This window comes from Ranitomeya variabilis, chromosome 2 (assembly GCF_051348905.1).
Source record: "Ranitomeya variabilis isolate aRanVar5 chromosome 2, aRanVar5.hap1, whole genome shotgun sequence".
NCBI lineage: Eukaryota > Metazoa > Chordata > Amphibia > Anura > Dendrobatidae > Ranitomeya > Ranitomeya variabilis.
In genome coordinates this window covers 441,134,876-441,150,750 of record NC_135233.1, presented here as the reverse complement: position 1 = coordinate 441,150,750, position 15,875 = coordinate 441,134,876, and the positions used below count along the sequence as shown (strand labels likewise).

The window sequence follows — 15,875 nt, the reverse complement described above, 5'->3', positions numbered from 1 at the left end:
CAGACAGAACTCCCGGCGGAAGATTCCCTATAATGAGGCAGATGGAGGCACTGTGGATGCTGTCTGACCTGTGATCCGGCGGTGTCCGTCTTTTTAGGATTGCATAAAAGTGCCGTCGGCCACCGTTTTGTGCAATTCTGAAAAAGACTACGCTGAACAGAGGCCAGACGGAGTCCAGAGTAACTCTGAGACCTCACTATAGATGGGGTTTCATCTGATTCACGTGACTCTGAGATTTAGATGGAAACCCCAGAGTAAGTGCTCAGCGTACAGCGCCGGATAACTGTGATCCAAAATGTTATGTAACATGTTCCTAATAAAAGCTTCAATTTGATCCACAAAAAAAGCAAATCCCCATTCAGATCTGTCATCTGTTAATGCAAATATAGGGGGCTTCCACGTTACTAGTATCACAAAGGCTCTGGAAAAGCAAAATGGAATTCTCCCCAAAAGAAATTCAGGAAGTTATCAGCTCCCAAATCCAAATGCCCCCCCCCTTCCCCTTCTGAGCCCCAGTGTGCCCAAACCAAATTTAGCGCCCACATGTTGGGCATTTCTGTAGTGTTAAGAGGCCGCCTAATTTACAGGTGCATGTCTCCAGAAGCATGAGCTGGGCATTCCAAGGTACTGGGCCCCAGGGCTGAGGAGTCTGTTTAAAATGAACAGACTCCTAAAATATATAATACATTGAGTACAATAGTTCAGTGTAGGATGTAATTTTTTCCATAATAATTTGAAAGTTATGAAATGTCCTATAAATGTCTGTTCTGTTCCTGATCTAGGATGAATCTGTGCTGCACTTTATGTACATGCTCAGTATTGACCAGTTCTGTGGCGTCAGGGAAATTGAGGAGTCAGAAGAGGGTTGGCTTACCGACACCACAGCCCTGCTGGGCACTACAATGTATGGGCATTACAACATACTGGTCACTACAACGTCAGATTCTAAATTTTTACTCGTGAACATCCATTGCTGGTTGTTTCTGAAACGTCCATGGAGTCAGAATCGTCACTACACATGTAGATAAATTCCCAAATGGGTATAATTTTCAAAGTGGGGTCAATTGGGGGGGGGGATTCTGCTCTTCTGGCACTTAGGGGCTCTGTATGAGGAGTCCGCAAAGTATTCTGTGATAATTTGTTCTCAAAGAGTCTTGAGTCTTTTTAATGATACCACTTTTGTGCAGATACCTTCTTTTAATCGCCCATTTTTGCATTTTAATGCAATGTCGCGGCGACCCAAAAAACTTAATTGTGGCGTTTTGATTTTTTTCTCGCTACAGCGTTTAGTGATCAGGTTAATCCTTTTTTTTTTTTTTTTTTTTGACGGGCGATTCTGATCGCGGCTATACCAAATGTGTAGGTCAGAAGGTTTATTTTGATTGGGACGAAAGGGGGGGGTGATATGAACTTTTACTTTTTTTTTTTTAAACACTTTTTTTATTTATTTATTTTTTTATTTTGGCATGCTTCAATAGCAGGGTGGCGCTCATAGCAATCTGTCATCAACAACCGTAGAGGTCTTCAGGATACCTCTGGTTGTGATGGCAACGCACCGATGACCCCCAATCACGTGACGGGGGTCAGCGGTGCTCATACTTCCGTCCACTCGGCCGGCAGCACTTATTAAATGCCGCGGTCAGTTTGATGGAGGCATTTAACTAGTTAATAGGCGCAGGCAGATCGTGATTCCGCTCGCGCCCATTGCGCGCACATGTCAGCTGTTGAAAATGTCGCGGCTTTGATGTGGGCTCACTTCCAGAGCCCACCTCAAAGTGGGGGATACTGCCAGATGACGTACTATTCCGTCAGCTGGCAGAAAGGGGTTAAAGTAACGTGGAAGAAAAAAATGTAACATTTTAATTTTTCTCACAAAAATATTGATTTAGCCCCAAACATTGCATTTTCACAAGGATAGCAGGGGAAAATGAACAACACAGTTTGTTGTGCAATTTCTCCTGACTACGCCGATACCCCATATGTGCTGGAAAATTAAAAGTTTTGAAAATTGCACATTGAAGCATTCCAGAGTTATTTCCACATAAAGCGACACTGGTCAGAATTGAAAAATATGGCCTGGTCAGGAAGAACGACGATAATGAAGGGATTAAAATGGCACCAAGCAGCCCAGTATGTGACACATTGCTGGAACCAGGCTCTCTGCCCCTACATCATGCTGCTCTCAGAAAACCCGCTGACTGCCTTTAACAACTTGTATATTTTATGTATCCTAATGTCTTTTTAATTTACAGTCCAGAAGATTACATGGACATGCACAGTCCCTTACCTCCAAACCTAAAGCCGCCCGACTGCACCAGCATCATAGAGCTTCCTTTCAGCATCCACGCTTATCAGCACCTTCGGGTACGAACTTTAATATTTTGACATTTGTAACATTGGGCTTCATATGTAAGGAGGAGTCCAGAAATAAATGGCAGCAGTGGTCCATAGCATCGAATCAGATGATCGGAGGCACGTTTCACATGCAGAGCTCCTAATACTTGCATAGAGTTATCGCTCATTGGTGAAATTCATCCTCCCAGCAGCCACCTCTAGGGGGAGCTCACTGTAGACACTCTTATTAGTAAGTAGACTGTGCAGAGACTCTACAGTAAGCTCCCTCTAGTGGTGGCTGAGGTTTATCATACAAGTCTGTATTATAAGTAATCAAACACATTTTGTCCCCCGAAACATAATGTTAAAATGTAAACAAGCTTCAGTTAATTCTATTTTTTTTATGAGATAACCCCTTCCTTTGATTATGATCATCCTGGTTGAAATAATATTTTGCAAATTTTCTATCTGTAGGGTATTCAGGAAAGGAAGAACCTTTCCGCCCCGCTGCTACCTAAGGAAGATCCTATATTTAGCTCCCTGTCCTATAAGTTGGGGAAGAACGTGGAGGACATTGGGCATAAAATACACGAGGCCCTTGTGAAGGTAATTAATGGATTATGAAGAAATTCAGATGATATTGACAATGCACCCATGCGTATGCTTGTGAGCGGCAGACAAATGCCGCATCATGATGAGCATGCTCGTTAAAAAAGTTAAATGATACTGCAGCCGGCCTGGCACAAGTTGGCTGCCTCCTGCATTAAAAAAAAAAGCAAAAATGGAGATGATTCTTAGGATTCCATATTAGATGTAACTGGGCTTCTCAAACATTTTCTATTGGGTTCTCACCGGAGAGACCAAACTGATGCCTGGGCCTCCCCGTATGTACTGAGGGTCCATGCTAGAATTGAAAATGGTCATTCGGTTTGCCTTTAATTGATCAGAAATCTGCATAAAATTATAACAAATATAAAATTACTCTTCTGTTGCTGAAGCAGACATTGTGCCGCTATAGACGGCGCTGTGCAGCTTATCGACACCAGTGTGAATTCTGCCAACCTAACACTGGGGAGACAGCCTCACCGTCTGTGATGCATGCCCCAGAATACACGTCCATGCCAGAGGAAATCATTGCTTTACTCTCTGATTTTCAGAATACGACTTCCTGGGTTCTTTATAACATGGCCTCGTTCTATTGGAGAATAAAGAATGAGCCGTTCCACATGGTCGAATGCGCCATGAGAGCCTTGCACTTTTCTTCCAGGTAATGCACCGTTTCCAAGCTATATATTGACTCTTGGTCAATGCTGAATTAGGATGAGCCGTAAACTGGGATTTGATATGTACCGGGGCATCCTGCAAACACAACTCTGTGCATTGCATTCTCTGAGTAATGGTATCAATGTCTGGTTTGGGAAAATGAGGAAGACTTGGGCGTAGGATTAGCCTTAGAGAGAGACGGCGTTTATCAGAGGTCTGTGTGTAAGTCAGAGTTAAGGTGGCTTGCACACACTTCCCACGTGCAGTCATTGCACTCCTATCCAAAGTGTAAAAATGCTCCTTCTGGTCTTATCAGTGCATTTCCCCTTGGAATGAGTGCAGGTTATTTCCCTAATGTTGGGGTCCCACCATTGCTCCAGCATATAACAGCATCAGATTGCAGCAATGCCTGTCTGAGACAGACAACGACTCTGCAGACCTAAGCACGTATGAGAAGTCACCGTATAAGCAATGTGATGGTCAGACGTGTAGGCCTCTGAGACAACGTCCCCTTTATTATGATTTTCCCCTGGTAATAACTCTTACCTTACAGGTTCAACAAGGGTATTGCCCTCCTGAACATGGCGAATGTCCTGCACCGAGCACATTTTTCTGCCGATGCTGCTATTCTGGCTCATGCTGCACTCGATGTGTCCCCGGGGCCGGACGTATCTACTGACTCGTTGGTCAGCCACTACACCTTGGGGAATATATATGCAGTGAGTATCCTCGGTTGATTTTTTTCATAGGTAACTTTTACAAATTTCCAGTTAATTCCCTTAATCGATCATCTGATCAAATGCAGTGAAATTCTGTCTGCAAGGATTTGTTTGTAGTATTACAGAATATATATAGGTACAGTTTATATTATTTTCTGTGACTTTGATATTTGGTAACCAAGCACCTATCTGCCCCATTAACGGTAGGATGGATAACTAGTTGGTCAAGGAGCAGGGCTCTGGGTGGCCGGGCGCTGTGGCTCTGGGTGGCCGGGCGCTGTGGCTCTGGGTGGCCGGGCGCTGTGGCTCTGGGTGGCCGGGCGCTGTGGCTCTGGGTGGCCGGGCGCTGTGGCTCTGGGTGGCGGGGCGCTGTGGCTCTGGGTGGCGGGGCGCTGTGGCTCTGGGTGGCGGGGCGCTGTGGCTCTGGGTGGCGGGGCGCTGGGCAGAAGCATGCTCTCTTCTGCCTTGTTTGGAGCCTCTAAGGCTCACGTAAGAGTAAATTTATAGTTCTGTCTTCCTTCTTGTAGATGTTGGGGGAGTATAATCACTCTGTACTGTGCTACGACCGAGTCCTGGAGTTGCGTCCTTTCTTCTATGAAGCCGACAAAAGGAAGAAGGCCGTACTGTGCCAGCAGAAGCTGGAGCAGAAGTTGGAGGCTCAGCACAGGCGAGTGTCTACGCCATAATACTAGCACGGTGCCTGCGTATAAAAAATGGTATGTGTCACAATGGCTCCTCACTTTTACATCTGTTCCCAGGTCTTTGCAGAGGACTCTGAATGAGCTGAAGGAATATCAGAAGCAGCACGACCATTACCTGAGACAGCAGGAGGTTCTGGAGAAACATAAGCTGATCCAGGAGGAGCAGATCCTCCGCAACATCATCCATGAGACACAAATGGCCAAGGAGGCTCAGCTAGGTAAATTCGGGCAATACTTATGTATTTATAGAAGAGCAAGTCCAGGACAGGAGAGAATGAGGAAAGGCTGGGACTCTGTGTCCTGCAGGAGGTGATGTGTCTGGTCTGTGTCAGGCAGGAGAAGGGTCGGGTCTGTGTCCTGCAGGAGGTGAAGGGTCGGGTCTGTGACCTGCAGGAGGGGAAGTGTTGGTCATAGGCACCTTGCAGGAGGGGAAGGGTTATGGTTTGGCTACAACAAGTAGTGGAAATCTGGGGCTTGTGACCCTGCATGAGGGAAGGGTTGAGTTTAGGCTGCTCCATAGATTGCAGGAGCGTTACTGCTGGAGGCCATACATATTATCTGTATGAGGTTGTGTCTGGTCTGCAGTGTGTACTGTGATGTATAATCCTGGTAATTATTTTAGGAAATCATCAGATTTGTCAGATCAGCAGCCGTAAGCACAGTCTGCACTGCCCTTGGGATTTACCGGTGCGTTACCACCGGGGAGACGTCTTTGAGAATGTGGAGCATGTGTTTGTAAGTATCGGCGAAATGAAAAGAGAGAACAAGACAATAAATATTTCAGCTTTTTACATGTTCAGTTCTTTTCTGTAACGTAAATCCCGGACTCCTGTATGTAGACTGCTGCTCTGCCAGTAGTACTTGGTGCAGCTCAGTCTGGGGGAGTCTTTGTACATTTCTAAGTATTTTCATGATATTTTTCCCTGTTTTGTCAGTTTGGTGATGACACGTCCTCGGCACAGATTACATCGGACAATTTAGATCCTCAGGCAAATCAGAGTATTCTGCGCCCTCCAGTGTCTCGCTCTGCGTTAAAAGTGTGGGGATTGGATGCGGCCTCATTTCATGTAAGTGGCATCATAGCAGTAAAGCGATGGACCCGTGTATACGGTGGGTGCGGAGCCATGACACCACAGCATCGCTCGCTCTGCGCGGACTGTTCTCAGTACCGCAGCTCACATCATATTTTACTAAAATCTGTCCGAGTGTGATCAGAGGCGGAGAAGCTAAAATTTAGAAAACTGCACATAAGGTTTTCTGTAAATTTTAATTTTTTACTTAGGAAATAATCACAATGTAGAGACAAAAAATTACTTTTTTTTTTTTTTTTAATTTAGGAAGAGAGAGAGAATTTATGGCCCAAGAAAGCAGATTGTGCTAAAAAGTTTCCAACGGTTCCTCCACCTGAAGAGCTTCCAAAATATTACCTACCTCCTGCGCAGCCTGGTCTGAGGTGAGAGTTCGGCTGAGCGTACAGATGACGTAGCGGACAGCCATGTCTCCCTTCTCCCCCATACACACGAGCTCCCCACTATCTGCTCAGTTCATGTGTTCTCTATGGTCAGCATGGAGAACGCCACTGACAGACACCTCTGCTAGCGGAATATCTCCTGAAAACAAAAAAGGTGTGTGCAATGAAATTCCAACCACTTTCTCCTCTTCTCCCCCATGGAGACCCCCATACACATCAGATGGTTGGACTGGTGACTTTCATCGAATGTGTTATGGGGGTCTTCAGTGTTGTCAGTATACATCCCCTGATTGGCTCTTAATGCAGCGTTACATTGCATCTCTTAACTTAATATATTTCTGCGGACCCTGTGGTCCTGTAGAGTAAGGGACCACTTCTGCAGCTGCCGCCATTCTGACTTACAGCAGGGAATCCCAAATACAAGATTTAGAAAAGTGGACCTGCTAGTATAACTATATAAGATATGGGCAAGAATTTCTTACATCATCTGTACTAAAATACAGCCTAGTTCAGGGTACTTCGCTGTTTCCATAAGGCTCATTGGGAGGTAAGGAAATCACATGGCTCGGCTGCTTCGATAGTTTCCCTTCTCCTTCTGTGTCCAGTGCATGAACGGCTGAGATGGGGATAACAGGCGAAGCAAAAGCCAAATATAAGTTTGAGAGGCATCATAATGGGTCGCTCCTTCTATCAGTACCTTGTGGACACCATGTGCATTAAAATACTTAATTCAGGCACTGCTCCGGTCCCTCTCCTGGAGCATTTGACTGCAGTTGTGACCGGCAGCGCTTCTGTTTGGGCTGGAAGCCACTTTCTCAAAGTAAGTCTATGAAACTCAGAATGGGACTTGCATTAAGAAAGGATCTAACAGTCCGCTGTGTGAGCCGACAGATACAGGAGAGGGACCGGAGCAGCGCTGGAAACGGCAGATGGCTGCAACAGGTGACTGCAAACACTGCACCCAAATTACTGAACGCTAATGCAGGGGGCAATAATTAGAAACCCTGGAGTGGTACTTTAGAGGTCCTGATGTATTTGGTTTACATCTTTTAGTGTCAGCCCTGCTGTTTTGAATTATTTGGATACTGTAAGTGATCTGCCCACACCGGACTGCACATCCGTCCCAGAAAAGCGCAAGAATGAGTCTCTTCAGAGGCTGCTAATGGAGGTGGAAGGAAAGCTTGACCTGCAGCAGCTGAAGCCGGACAGACATGCCCAGCAGGTATATATCTATATACCTCAATGCTGTATACACATCCGCTCTCATACCAGCAGTCCAGCGACTCATTAATTTTTTTTTTTTTTTTTCAGGCCCTGCAGTCTCTCATCAACAACCTCAGTATTTCAGAAGACGAGTTAAAGCTCTCATTATATCATTCTCTAGCTCAGGTCTGTGACGTTCTTCATGTTTTATATTAGAAGCACATGTATAAAGTAATGAAAATTGAAAAAAAAAAAAAACGCTAAGATTCAGATGTAGGAGTTGAGCCTGCACAATCCACAATATGTGTCAGATGGCATTTAAGTGGCTACACAGGGAGCTCTCTGTGATTGTGACTCTATTGCTGTAAGTTTTCCATGACATCCAGGAATCTTAAGGCAGGTCTCAGGTCTGGTACTTTTCTAAGCCTGTTTTGGTGCTGCAATAGGAAAAAAGCCCAACGCACGCTCAGAAACTGAGCCCGCGCCATCTGCAGCTGGAACCGGCTGTAATTACACAGCTGACATTCTGCTGAAACCGCTGAGTGATTTGCATAGATAGGGGGCTCCTTTTCTCATGAACTTAAAAGCACCAGTTAAAGGAGTTGTTCGGGATTTTAACATTGATGGCCTATCACTAGGATAAGTCTTCAATGTCTAATTGTTGGAGGTGCGACATCGGCCATCCTCGCCGATCAGCTGGTCCCGGTGTCGGCTGGAACTGCTCATTTATGGAGCTGCACAGCTCTGTAGACCAGAATAGTGGCCGGGTACTGCGCATCCACCCCCTACTGATTTGAAGACTTATATACTCCCAAATGATATTAAAGAGGTTGTCCACTAATCAGGACACCTCCTTTTTTAAAGGGAACCTGTCATCATCCCCCCCAGGCGTTTGTAACTAAAAGAGCCACCTTGTGCAGCAGTAATGCTGCATTCTGACAGGGTGGTTCTTTTAGTTCTGGGTGCTGTAACTGCCGAAATAATCAGTTTTGTATTTTGTCCCAAATACCTTTTCTTCAGTCAAGGAGGCCGGCTTTTCCCCCCTGCTACAGACGAGACACAGCCGTCACTCAAATCTTCTTGGCGCCGGGCGCCGCCTCCTCACCGCTGTTTTGAAATCAGCCGGCGCCTGCGCTCTTTTCTCCTGCCTTGGGCGGGCGCAGTGAGCGCTGCCCGTCTGTCCTCATCTGCAGCCCAGCTGACTGCGCCTGTGCGGCCGCCCTGCCTGTGAATCCCAGCCCCGCAGTGAGAATTAATCAGAAGACACTGCGGGGCTGGGATTCACAGGCAGGGCGGCTGCACAGGCGCAGTCAGCTAGACTGCATATGAGGACAGACGGCCAGCGCTCACTGCGCATGCCCAAGGCAGGAGAAAAGAGCGCAGGCGCCGGCTCATATCAAAACAGCGGAGAGGAGGAGGCGGCGCCAAGAAGATTTGAGTGATGGCTGTGTGGCGTCTGCAGCAGGGGGGAAAGGCCTGCCTCCTTGACTGAAGAAAAGGTATTTAGGACAAATTACAAAACTGATTATTTCGGCAGTTACAGCACCCAGAACTAAAAGAGCCACCTTGTCAGAATGCAGCATTACTGCTGCACAAGGTGGCTCTTTTAGTTAAAAACGCCTGGGGGGGTGACAGGTTCCCTTTAAATACTATATTCCCCAGTGTAAAATAAAATCAGCAGATAATCCTCTCCCTCATCGGCACCATTCCAGCGATGTCGGCACAGGTCTACATGGGCTGGAGTGACGTTAATATGCTGCAAATGGGATGCAATTGTCATACTTCCCTCGAATTTCTGAAGTTTAGAAGTGTGAGCAAGCAGCATATCTAGGACCACTAATTGGTACTAGTGCGCTACTGTGACAAAACAAACAGGAGTCCTGATATGACATCACTTTAAAGGTGCCGGTGTGGGAGGTGATTATCTGCTTTTTTTTATTTTGGGAAGTAAAATACTAGTAGTAGACGACCCCTTTTAGAAAAAAAAAAACGTTTTGCCTCTGGAATTGCCCCTCCGAGGTGTGAATGATGCAGCACCACTGCTGACGAGTACCAGTCCTATGGGATCATTGCTATAATACTCCGGACTAAATACCTCTTCTGTATAACTGCGGCATGATGTAAGGAGCACGGTTTAATATGTTGGTTATCTTTCAGCCAGCCAGTCCGGTGTGGTCCGTCCTGAATGAGGCAGCTCTGTATTGGCGAGCTATAGGAAACTGTACACAAGCCATCGCTTGCCTGCGCAGAGCCTTGAACACTGCTCCAGCCCACCACCAACAAATCCCACTGGTGAATCTGGCCAACTTACTAATGCACCACGGACTTCACCTGGATGCCAGTAAATTATTAGTGCAAGCAAGGACCTCGGACCTCTCTGAGGTGATTGCCACAGATTATACATGTTGCAAAATCCCCTTTTATGCAGACTTGTGTGTACCCTTTTTGACAGGCAGAGTGGATCCATTCTCTGGGACCTACTCTCAGAGTAACACGCAGGAGCCAGTTGTCTACAGGAGGAAGGGGCACTGCTTGCCGTCATTACCTGCACTGGCTGATCGGTGCGCACCCATGGATATCTGACATGGCGGCATTATATATAGTACTTGGCTTCACTACTGCAAAAGAAACATGCAGCAATATAATTGTACTATAAGTTTGGGCAGTGCACAATAGTCAGATCCCGACGAATCCGACTCCTCTATCCAGTGCGTCTATACAATGTTCCTTCATCACTTACTTTGCCATTTTCGGGGTGATACGGTCACATTCACACCTGCAGTTTTTAAGCCAAACACCAGAGTGAATACAAATAATTCAGGCGTGCCCACCGCTTCTTCTTTTGCAATTCTTTCCTTACTTTAACTATGACAAAGAATGGCACACGTGATGTCAGACCTCATCCATGTCGGGGTCTTTTCTGATTATTTTAGATGCATGAAGCAAGCATTTACTTTATAGTGAATTTTTGGAACCTGTAGATTTTCTGGGGGTTTACACTTTTCTTAGAGAACCATAAGTAAGAAACAAAGACAGAATGAAGTACATGACGCTTGCAAAAGGAAACCTAAGGTACATACCCCGATCGTGCTGTATTCCTGAAAAAAACAAAAGATATTGTGGCTCATTTACAAAAAACGTTGAACTTTTAGACAGTTTAGACTAAGTTTGCTCTCTCTTAAAATCCGCCACATATATCAGAGTGGATTTGGCACTGTCTAGTCTCATTTTACACCATTTTTTGGCTCTGTTTACACCACGAGTTGTCAAAACGTGAACATGTTGGACAAAAAAACCCCACTTAAATGCTATTTAACCCCTTCACAATCGGTGATGCACATGTACGTCATCAGCTGTGTCCCTGCCTTTGATGTGGTCTCACACATCTTTCCCCGCACTTGGCTGATTTAATTATCATGTCTCATGTGAGACTGTTTTTTATTTTATTTTTTTTTTGGTGGAAGTCTAGCCAGATTTCCGGTGCAGTTAGCTTAGTAATTCTGTCCCGCTGGGTATAGTGAATTTTATATTTTAGCATAGTCTTAGAAGTAACATCTGACTGCAAAATGCACAAAATGTAAAATAAAAAAAAAAAACATAAAATGTGATGGATGCAAACAAGAAGTATGTCTGTCTTTTTCTTTATAGGGTTATTCTGAACAGTGTGATGAATGTTATGAGTGATGCATTTACTGACTGTAGATTCTCTGTGACTAATGCATCATGCTTCATCTCCAGCCTCTGGCACTGCTGAGCCTGGGGAACGCTTACCTGTCCCTGAACAACCTGTCTGCCGCTTTACAAGTCTTCCGTGCCGCTCTGGATCTGAACAGAGGATGTCCAGAGTGTAGAGCGAGCCTGCAAATAATTCGGTGCCTACAGCTGTACCCCCTCCTGTACAACGCCTCGTCCTCCGTGTGCAGCGGTAAGCATACTTCCGGGCCTCCGCTCACAGTTACTGACGTGTAACCTATAATCTATCATCTTTTCTCGATCACACTGCACAAATAAATGCTGCAAAACAACAATTGCTTCTTGTTCATGACTTCGAAATTGCAAAATCTGGTTATTAGCAAAATTTGCAAACTTTTTGCTTTTTAAAATAAACCAATAAAACAAGAACAATGTAAATAGCTGAACATAACTCATGTACGTGGTTTCTCCAAATTCAGCACAAAATGCCGCTTTCACTGACTACTGCAGTCTCAGAATTATTAGTAGTACTTCATAGAGCTCCTCTGGCTGTTGTGACCTGCTGGAAAAGTGATGCATAGACAGGGAGCAACTTCTGGCAGTGTTCCTGAGGAATTTTAGCCTATTCCTCATGGGCAAAGGCCTACTGGTCACTAATATTTATAGGTTTTGCAGCTGCCTTCATTACTCCCCACTAAAGCTGTTCTGTTGGGTACAAGTCAAGTGACTGTGACAGCCGCTGCAGATCCTTCCAGGACTTCTGAAAATCGAATGTTCCAGAAGGAATCAGAGTTCACAAATTCAGAGTTATTTGAACACCGGCTACACTACCTGGAGGTTGCAGAATGAGGACGCCGTCATTGACTGCGACCAGAGGCATGAGGTCAAATGATTGCAAAAGACCTGCAGTAAGACTTGTGGGCAACAAGTACTGAGGGTTCAGCTTGCATAGGAAGACACATATTAAACAGTGAATGTCTCCATGTCTGAACTTCAATATGTCACCTATAATAACCCAAAACTACAAGAAAATGTGCTTCCAATATGCTCAAAACCGTGTAAATATCCAAAGAAGTTCTGAGATTCTGTTTTATGGAGCAAAACTGGAACTTTTCAAGCCTCAGCGGTAATCTGGAGGAGGAAGAATCAACTGTACCCTGAAAATAACACCCTGCCTACAGTGAAGCATGGCGGTGCTTCAGAGATGCCTATAGTAAAAGATGGCACTGGCTCAGTGATGCCTACAATGCAGCATGGCAGTAGCTCAGTGATACCTACAGTTAAGCATGTTGGCGGCTCAGTGATTCCTATTAAGCATGGTGGAAGCTTAGTGCTGCCTACAGCAAAGCATTGTGGTGATGCCTGCCATGAAGCATGGCGGGGGCTCTGGTATGCATACAGTGAAGGATTACAGTGGCTCAGTGATACAGGATAGGGGTTTGGTGATGCCTACCGTGAAGGATGGCAATAGTTCAGTGATTCCTACAGTGATGCAAGGTTGGTGGCTTGGTGGTGATCAGGGGCTGCTTGGCAGTGTGTGGAGGCCAAAATAGTTTCAACCAAGTATCAGTTAATCCGAGGAGAAAATGTTATTCCTTCTGTGTGAAAGCTGAAGATTAAGCGTCGTTGGAGCTTCCAACTGGCCGTCACGAGGGAATGTCACATGGATCCTGCTCCCAGGGTTATGGTGCAGGGTGGCATAATTACACTAATCGGACCCCCCTAGTCTTCATTCCATGTCACTAACCGCTTTTCATTACATTGCTTTGGTGGCCATTTCTTCAAAGTGTTACAAGAACCTTTTTCAAAATGGCATCTCCAGGGCGTAGGTTGCTGGTGTGAGCCGCCTGTGTGTCCTAAACTTGCTCAAATGGCTGCAGCGTCCCCAGACTGGCCTCAATCGGGGACATCATTGGTCAGTGATTACACAGGAGCCGCCAGCAGAGGATCTTGATGATTTGCCCAAGTTCATTAAGAGGCTGAATCTTCTTCAGACGACCATCAATAACCTCACTGATAGCAGCCAAGGCTAGATGTCCTGGGATTTCTGCATGTGGCTCATACTCCAGACTGAGGAAATTGTGATTTTTTTTTTATTTTTTTTTTGTCTCCATTTTTCTATCATTTGCAAATCTGTAACGTCTCTATCCTGCGATTTCCATCATTACACAACTTTTCTTAAAGTTTTTTTTTTAATTGGAGTGTAATTGCATTTTTCTTGTTTCATTGGTTTATTGAAATAATCAAAATTTTTATATTTTGCTGTTAAACTTATTTTACAATGGTGGTGATGGGGAAAGGACGATTCTGATCAGGTGTACACTCCGAGAGAGTGTTTTTGTTCTTTGTTAGATCTGGCAAAAAGAATGTTTTCAGTGGCAATGAGTAAAAAATGCTTTTCTATTGGATAAATCATTTTACATTTCAGACCTGTGCGGACGCAGCTTCACACTTGTTAGACTTGAGTCGCCTCTCCATCGTCTTCCTAGATCCATAGTTTTGAATGATTCAACTCACTTTACCGTATAATCTGCTGAAAGAAAAAGGAAAAGTTTTGTTGTGGTTTCAAATGGAAAAGAAAAAAATAATCACAATGACGTCATAGTTGTTTGGGTTTCATTCGCCGAGCGATTAAAGGGAACTTGTGAGCAGGACCTGTGAGCAGGACCTGTTGGCAGGCCTGTGCTCAGTGACTCAGACAGTGTCAGAACGACGCCAATATACTGATTACGCTGATACCTGGTGATTGGAATCTGTCTTGTGGTTGTTGTTTAATCTTTATTTTCAGTTTTAAGTTAATTATGTGCTCATGCTCCGGGGAGGCCTATGGGGGGAGTCTTCATGTGGTGCTCTGATTAGCTATTCATAATGCATGTATAATGTGCATTTAATTCCTTTATTTAATGCTATAAATTCATACCAAAAAAATCTGTGGCAAAATGGCGCCGGACACGCCTGCGCAGTAGCGGCTATCGACAATCCGACCCCCTCAGAAATCCGTACAGCCTCCTCCCTTCTGTGGGTGCAGCATTCAGAGATCTTCTGCGCAGGCGCCGGCGACCTCCACACCAGTGACCTCTGGTGTGCGCGCCGATAAGGTGCTCTCCCCACTTCCTCCCTGCTTAGTCATTTGGCCAAACGAGTGATCCTGTCTATGGGACCGACGGCCACAGTGGCTGCCAACCGCACGACCAGCCGGCAGCCATCTATTGTGTGTTGGGGCCATGCAATGTCCGTGAGCATGCTGCTGATGGCGCTGTACTCAGTATGCCATAGACTTTACATAGTGTGGCAGCAGCCAAACTTCACTGATCCAATAAAGGGGTCATCTACCGCTGCTGGCGATCAATCTGCATCGTGCATGTGTACAGCTAGTTTAATGGTAATCGCTCACATTTGCAGACTTTGCCGCAGCAAAAACGTTTCTCGGCCCAAAGAAAAGCTGCTTGAAAAAAGCACATTCTTGTCTGCATTTTTTTAATGCGTTTTTTTTTTTAAAGCATTATTTCCCATTCCATCGAAAGGGTGTAAAATGCTAAAAGAATTGACGCTGCAAGGAAAAAATAGGGAACGCGTGCATGAGACTTCAGAGGTCATATTCACTTCGCTGGTTACAGCACGATGTTCCGTTTTTCATGGCATAAACCTGACATGTGAACGCGCCCTTAGGCTACTTTCACACATCAGGTTTTCACAGTAAGGCTCAATCCGGCTAATTTTCCAAAAAAACGGATCCGGTGAATGTTGCCGCCGAATCCGTTTTATTTCCCATAGACTTGTATTAGTGCTGGATTGCGCCAAATGACATTGCGTTTCGTCCGGTTTTTGCCAGATCCGGCAAATCTGCCGTTTCCAGTTTCTGGGAAAAAAAACATTTTTTTGTCTCCGGCGAAAAAGCCGGAAGCGCCAGAAGCGGCGCTTCCGGCTGTTTGCTAGAATGGAAGTCTATGGGAGCTGGAAGGTGCCAGATCCGGAAAATTACAGATTCCGGCGCCGGATTCCGTTTTTTTAAACTGCACATGCTCCAAATAATTTTTTATCCAATTATCTGGATATGCTACCCGGATCAGTCACATCAGTTTTTCACAATCTGCACTGGATCCGTTTTTTCCAACATTCGCCGGATTGTGCCAGATGGCAAAAACCTGATGTGTGAACGCGCCCTTAAGGTACCGTTACACAAAATGATTTACCAACGATCACGACCAGCGATACGACCTGGCCGTGATCGTTGGTAAGTCGTTGTGTGGTCACTGGGGAGCTGTCACACAGCTCTCCAGCGACCAACGATGCCGAAGTCCCCGGGTAACCAGGGTAGACATCGGGTTACTAAGCGCAGGGCCGCGCTTAGTAACCCGATGTTTACCCTGGTTACCATCGTAAATGTAAAAAAAAACACAGTACATACTCACATTCCGGTGTCCGTCAGGTCCCTAGCCGTCTGCTTCCCGCACTGACTGAGTGCCGGCCGTAAAGTGAAAGCAGAGCACA

The 15,875-nt window shown here is 45.5% G+C and overlaps 1 protein-coding gene across 5 annotated transcripts in view; it reads left to right on the top strand.

Annotated features, from left to right (window-relative positions):
* The window catches only part of TTC17 (tetratricopeptide repeat domain 17), an 81,832-nt gene that overhangs the window by 14,460 nt on the left and 51,497 nt on the right, over nucleotides 1-15,875 (top strand). For all 5 annotated transcript variants that reach the window (XM_077287094.1, XM_077287097.1, XM_077287095.1 and 2 more), the window contains exons 4-16: nucleotides 2,253-2,364; nucleotides 2,809-2,940; nucleotides 3,492-3,601; nucleotides 4,151-4,316; nucleotides 4,844-4,983; nucleotides 5,075-5,235; nucleotides 5,640-5,752; nucleotides 5,953-6,084; nucleotides 6,355-6,470; nucleotides 7,542-7,710; nucleotides 7,800-7,877; nucleotides 9,849-10,073; nucleotides 11,430-11,616. In XM_077287094.1, coding sequence (XP_077143209.1) covers nucleotides 2,253-2,364; nucleotides 2,809-2,940; nucleotides 3,492-3,601; nucleotides 4,151-4,316; nucleotides 4,844-4,983; nucleotides 5,075-5,235; nucleotides 5,640-5,752; nucleotides 5,953-6,084; nucleotides 6,355-6,470; nucleotides 7,542-7,710; nucleotides 7,800-7,877; nucleotides 9,849-10,073; nucleotides 11,430-11,616 — 1,841 coding nt within the window. The remainder of the gene's footprint in view (nucleotides 1-2,252; nucleotides 2,365-2,808; nucleotides 2,941-3,491; nucleotides 3,602-4,150; nucleotides 4,317-4,843; nucleotides 4,984-5,074; nucleotides 5,236-5,639; nucleotides 5,753-5,952; nucleotides 6,085-6,354; nucleotides 6,471-7,541; nucleotides 7,711-7,799; nucleotides 7,878-9,848; nucleotides 10,074-11,429; nucleotides 11,617-15,875) is intronic.